Genomic DNA, 6,225 nt, shown 5'->3' with positions numbered 1-6,225 from the left:
TTCTGCTCGTGGGTCTCAGAATAATACACAATTAAAAAAGTTTATCCAGAAGAAATATTGAGATTATTATGTGTTTTTCATGCATTTCATACATGTGCATTGACCCATGATCAGATGGCGTTTTATAAGCATATATATATGTAAATATATATATATAGGATATGGGAAAAGGATACGACGTTATATACGCACCACCACCTGATCAGTGTGTGTGTGTGTGTGTGTGTGTGTGTGTGTGTGTGTGTGTGTGTGTGTGTGTGTGTGTGTGTGTGTATATATATATATATATATATATATATATATATATATATATATATATATATATATATATATATATATATATATATATATATATATATATATATATTTATTCAAATGGCATTATATACGCGTATATATGTATGTATATATATATGTATATGGGATATGGGAAAGGTTATGGTGTTATATACGCACCACCACCTGATTAGCTGGTATACGATGATGATTTTGCCCACAGTGGCCGATATGATATAATGGGATGCCCTTAGAGGCTGATGATGTTATGAAACATGTACCTATGCACGACATGGCATTCATACGCATATACATGACGCTAAAAGTATTTTATGATTTACAAAAGTTATTCAGACTTACAGGTTGAGTCATGTACTCTATATTTCTTTCATGTCTCTTATGTACTTATGTGCCTTACATACTCGGTACATTATCCGTACTGACGTCCCTTTTGCCTGGGGACGCTGCGTTTCATGCCCATAGGTCCCGATAGTCAGGTCGATAGCCCTCCGAGTAGGCTATCAGCTCAGCGGGAGATGTTGGTGTGCTCCATTTGCTTCGGAGTTGCTTGTTTGGTTAGTATGATTTAGATATGTATTGTTTGGTATGGCGGGACTCTATCCCGACGTTTATAAAATTTATGTACTCTTAGAGGCTTGTAGATATATGTCGTATACGTGAAAGATTGTATGACCTTGTCGGCCTATGTTTGAGTTTATAAATGATTATGTTGGCCTACTAGGCCCCTATGTCACGTGTATATAATGATGTAATAAGAAAGATACGTTACGTTGGTACTCGGTCGAGTAAGGTACTAGGTGCCCATCGCGGGCCATCAGTTTGGGTCGTGACACATAGGTCTCACGAGTCATAAGCAGGTTTAATAGAGTCTTGCGGATCGGTACGGAGACGTTTGTACTTATCTTCGAGAGGTTGCCAAACCCTTAAGAAACTTCACGTTTTTGTATTCTTGTCGTCCGAATCTGTTGATTCTGGTAACTAAACTTTTATTATTCCATTCTCTCATAGATGGTGAGGACACATGCTACCGGACATGATGGATAGCCACCAGTATCGCCAGTTAGGGCCGCAAGAGGCCGAGGTCGCGGTAGGGGCCGCTGTAGGGGCAGAGGTGCAGCTCATACACTTGCAGACTCACCAGTTGCTCCAGCTCAGGAATAGGTGCCAAATACAGTTGAGCTAGTAGGGCCAGCTCAGGCACCAGTTGTGCCTATTGTGATTCCAGATCTCTAGGAGCCTTTGGCTCAGATTCTGACCGTGTGCACCAGTATGCTTAGGCGGTCTCAGTTCTGGCTGCAGCAACCACTTCTCAGTGGGAGGTACTCAGACTCCCGCAACCCATATACCAGAGCAGGTGATGTACGGGCTCTAGACACTGAGGGCTCTACCAACCCAATTGGTTGCAGCTGCTCAGGCCCATTCGGTTCCTATTATGACTGATGATGAGCAACGGAGACTAGAGATGTTTGGGGGGCTCTAGCCTCCATCTTTAAGTGGGATAGAGTCGGAGGATGCCTAGGGTTTCTTGGACAAGTGTCAGAGGATTCATCGTACAACAGGTATTCTGGAGACCAGCGAGGTCTCGTTCACTACTTTCAGTTTTCTGGGGCTGACTTTAGATGGTGGAAGGCTTATGAGAGATGCAGGCCAGTTGGTACAGCACCACTTACATGGTAGGAATTCTCTGTTCTCTTCTTAGAGAAGATCGTGCAGTAGTCTCGCAGAGAGGATCTGCGCAGATAGTTTGAGCAGTTACATTAGGATGGCATGTCTGTGATGCAGTACGAGATGAGGTTTTCTGAGTTGGCTTAGGAGGCTCATTGATGGCCTCACATATCAATTACAATTGCTTATGACCGGGGAGAGGGTGTCTGGTGATACTTTTGATAAGGTGGTCGACATTGCTCGGCAGATAAAGTTGGTCCGCAGTGGGTGAGAGGGAGGCCAAGAGGCCTCATTGATCGAGTGGTTTTAGTGGTGTTCCTTCTGAGGGTCAGTTCTACCACGGCAGAGGACGTCCTTTTAGGCACGCCTATATGGCTTTCCTAGTTAACCGTGGTGCATCATCTGGCCATGATTCATACACTGCACATCAAGGTCAATCATCTCTCAGTGCCCTTCCATCTTAGAGTCTGTCTCATGCACCATCAGCTTAGGGTTCATTTGTACCGTACCGGGTCCTTAGTTCTCGGAGTCCGTCTCTGTATTCACTGCCATTCACAGGGAGAGGTTGTTTTGAGTATGGAGATTTGGGTCATATCAAGAGGTATTGTCCCCGCCTTTAGGGAGGTCCAGCTCAGCAGAGGAGTCGGCCTAAGACTGCATCATCAGTTACTTCACCACCCGCCCAGCCAGCACAGGTGGGGCTCAGGCAACACTACTAGAAAATGGGCCTATGGGAACAGTTATTTTGGTAACGGTTCACAAACCGTTGCCATAAATCAGATACAGTAACGGTTGAAACCGTTACAATAGAATTTGGGTGCTATTAGCACACTGTTGACATCAAACCATTGCAAATGTAACAAAACCGTTGCCATAAAGTTTTTGTTTCACAACGGATTTGTAAACCATCCCAATAGAAATGTATATGGCAACGGTTTTGGGAAAAGAATTGCTATGGGAACGGTTATTCATTCCCCCTCATTTTTTCCGCTGAAAATTTACTCGCGCGCCAAGCTAATTAATTAAGTGACCTGTATTTTATATTTTTTAACTAATTTAATACAAAATCCCTCCGCCCATCGATACACCCAAAACTACTCCCCAGTACTGTATCCAAACTCCCATCGTCGAACACCTAAAATCCCCTCGTCGATACACCAAAAATCCCCTCTCTGATCTCTTTTCTTTTTGCATATTTGCCGAGTTTAAGATTAATGGCTGAGTTTCATCAAATACCTCTTCATTAGACCTCCATAATCATCAAACCCTAGAGTTCCCAAAGCCCAAAACCGTGAGGACAGTCGGGGTCTTTCCGAAAAATCTCAAAGATACTTTCGTCGGTCTTTCCGACACTTTTTCAAGGACAGTTGCTTCTCTCGCACTCCTTCCCCAAATTCCCAAATTCTAGAATTAGATTTGTGCTCGAATCAAAAGAAGCCCAAAATCACCATAGCCTGGTAATTTTCTTAATTCTTTTGGTCATTTTTACTATTTTTGTTACCAATTCTATACGATTTTACTGTGTTTTTTAGTTCTTGGCAAAAAGGTTCTTAATTCATGTTGTAGTCTTTTGGGTTCTGTGTTTAATTCATATTGGTCCTGTGTTTTTAATTATGTGTTTAAAAGTGATTTAATGAGGTGAGAAAATATTTTAATTAATCATGGTTAAATGCTAGAAGTTTATGAACAATTATATGTCATGTATCTATTGAATTAGTGCATGTCGTCGTATAAGTATTCAAAAACGTTGTACACGAAAAAAGGCATCGCTGGCGACTAAACTTTAAGTGGTGCCATATAGGCGCCACACACAGCTCATAAGGTTGACATAATTCCCAGCGTTTCAGCAACTCTTGATGAAAATTGGTTGACTTCTTACACTTTCTCTCTTTACGCAACTATGTATCACGAATCTGCCCATATCCCTATTGAGCTTGATTTTGTTTGTGAATATCCATTCGGTAAAAGCTATACAATTTTAGTTTCTGTATTTCTTGTGATTCTGATCAGGATCCGTGTGTTTGGAATCCATCGATAAGAAATATTCCCTCTTTAGGAATTGATGTACGCGATGGAATCGCCTCTATTGAAACCTTACTGGCTGCTTGCCTCAAGCACAAAGATAATACATGCTCTTCTCCTTTGTAATCTGTAGGCAAATACACCAAACAATTTTTACTAGTATTTAATACATTACACCATCCTTCCATAAGTGATTTCTTCTTTGATCCCAAAAATCATCAGAAACAAGTACTACACTTTTTTAGGAATATCATAACATCCACCGAGTATGAAAAGATTGTATAATAGCAATCTGGTGGTTGACAACACAATAGAAGAAGGAAGTAGAATCCAATTCAATTCTGGAGAACAAGATGTGTACCATCTCTAGTGACTGATAAATATTGCTAGTCAAACTATCAAAAACCAATGACGACTCGTAAGCTCTTAGTTGGGATTTTTCTTCCAACAAGAGTTGGGTCTAGGAAATTCACCTCTAGGAGCTTTAAAAGAAGCTGGTTTTTCTTGTGTAATCTTCTCTGAAACAAAAAGTGTGGGAAAAAAATATTTTCCTTGACTGCAATTTTCTGAAGATATACATTTTCTAACTACTTACTTGACATCCACAAGGAACTTAATGGTTTTGATACTTGACATCCCCATAGTGTCTACTACTGCATTGAATACTAGTGTTTAACTGTTTGAATTGAACGAGTGAATAGCTACTGTTGGTTGAAAGATTGATCAGATTTGTTTATGAAATATTAAGTTGCTGCTATCAGCTCTAAACTGACTTGGAACGCCATCATCTTTGCGAGCTTGTAATCCCCTGAAGGTTGTCGATTAAGCATACCCAGTTATTTGGTTTGAAATCTGATAGTTGTTGTAAGTCACTGTTTGAAAATTGCTACTGCTGGTTTAATACATGAATTGTATGAATTGTTTGAAGTTGCTGCTGATTAATATAGGCTGCATACCAAGAAGGTGACCCTCTAACGAACCATTTGGCATGAATTCGTACACTAATATTCTCTGATCACCATCTGAACAATATCCTATTAAATTGACAAGGTTGGAATGATGGAGAAGACTCAACAACAGGACCTCCACAAGGAACTCTTTAGTTCCTTGGAAACCATTCCTGTCAAGTTGCTTCACAGCAACATCCTAAGCAACACGAAAACAATACAACAATGGTTAATCGGTTTTCCCATATTTTTGTTTTAGAGTTGAAGAAATCAACATCAATTTTTGAACAAATTAAAGAAATATGGGGAGAGTACCATATTCTTGCTTTTAATATGGCCTTTGTACACTTTACCAAAACCATCAGAACCAAGCAAACACTTACCGTCGAAGTTTTGAGTTGCAAGACACAACTCGCGGAATGTGAAGGCCTGAGCTGCAATATTCCCCTTTCCAAATTTTTCTATTTCTGAAGCTATGTATCTCCTTCTACTATTATCTGAATATTTACCACAATTACAAAACAGACAATCACTCATGATTTGATTGAACTAACATTAATACTTAGTTTTCATTAGTCATTCCAAAAGTTTCAGCCAAAAAAACAATGAACATCCAATTGCAGGAAAACGCAATTGGATAAAAGACTCATTATAACAAAGTATCCTACACTGTAAACCTGTGAACATGGTTGATGAAAATTCTGATAAATCACTTGCTGCTTACTTTGGAAGAGTGCCTCATAGGCCTCCAAATTTATGGTTGTACGTATTCAATACTTCTCTGTTTCTATTCTTCATTTAGTTTTTGCACCACTAATGCTCTACAGTCATGACTTTTATTCTAATCCTATTACTGTTATCTTCCAGTTTGTTATTCCTATTTTCATCAATTGAGGTATTCTTTCTGATTAATTGAACATGGTTGCTGATTAATTGTTTCAGTTACTTCAGTTGTGCTATTCATACAATTGAAAATTCTGCACTTTGTGAGTTGCTGTCCAGTGGTTGACTCGTTTATTTGCAGAAAATGTCCAAAACCAATACAGAGAATCGAAATAGGTTGAAGTGTCCGCACACTGCTGGCAGAATACCTTTTGCTCTAATTCGCAAGGTTTGATGTTTTATCTTTCTTAATTTTTTTTAAATTATGAACTTGCTAACTTTATATGGAAAGATTCTTATACCTTTTTCATGTAACTAGGAAAAAAAGAAAATCTTTGATACTTCAGATACTTTGTCAAGTAAGGACATCTTTATGGCTACAAGAAAAAGAAAACTTGGCCAAGTATACAAA

The 6,225-nt window shown here is 39.3% G+C and overlaps 1 protein-coding gene across 1 annotated transcript; it reads right to left on the bottom strand.

The window, feature by feature from the left end:
* Positions 1 to 3,968: 3,968 nt before the first annotated feature.
* On the bottom strand, positions 3,969 to 5,581 carry LOC142172437 (putative serine/threonine-protein kinase PBL23). The gene is made up of 4 exons (XM_075236050.1): positions 5,536 to 5,581; positions 5,247 to 5,428; positions 4,941 to 5,130; positions 3,969 to 4,111 (listed from the first exon to the last, which is right to left on the bottom strand). The coding sequence occupies exons 1-4, from the start codon at positions 5,579 to 5,581 to the stop codon at positions 3,969 to 3,971; spliced, it is 561 nt and encodes a 186-aa protein (XP_075092151.1).
* Between the last annotated feature and the right edge of the window lie 644 nt (positions 5,582 to 6,225).

This window comes from Nicotiana tabacum, chromosome 18 (genome assembly GCF_000715075.1).
Source record: "Nicotiana tabacum cultivar K326 chromosome 18, ASM71507v2, whole genome shotgun sequence".
Taxonomy (NCBI): domain Eukaryota; kingdom Viridiplantae; phylum Streptophyta; class Magnoliopsida; order Solanales; family Solanaceae; genus Nicotiana; species Nicotiana tabacum.
Note: the sequence above shows the minus strand (reverse complement) of the source record. Positions and strands in the feature narration are given on the sequence as shown.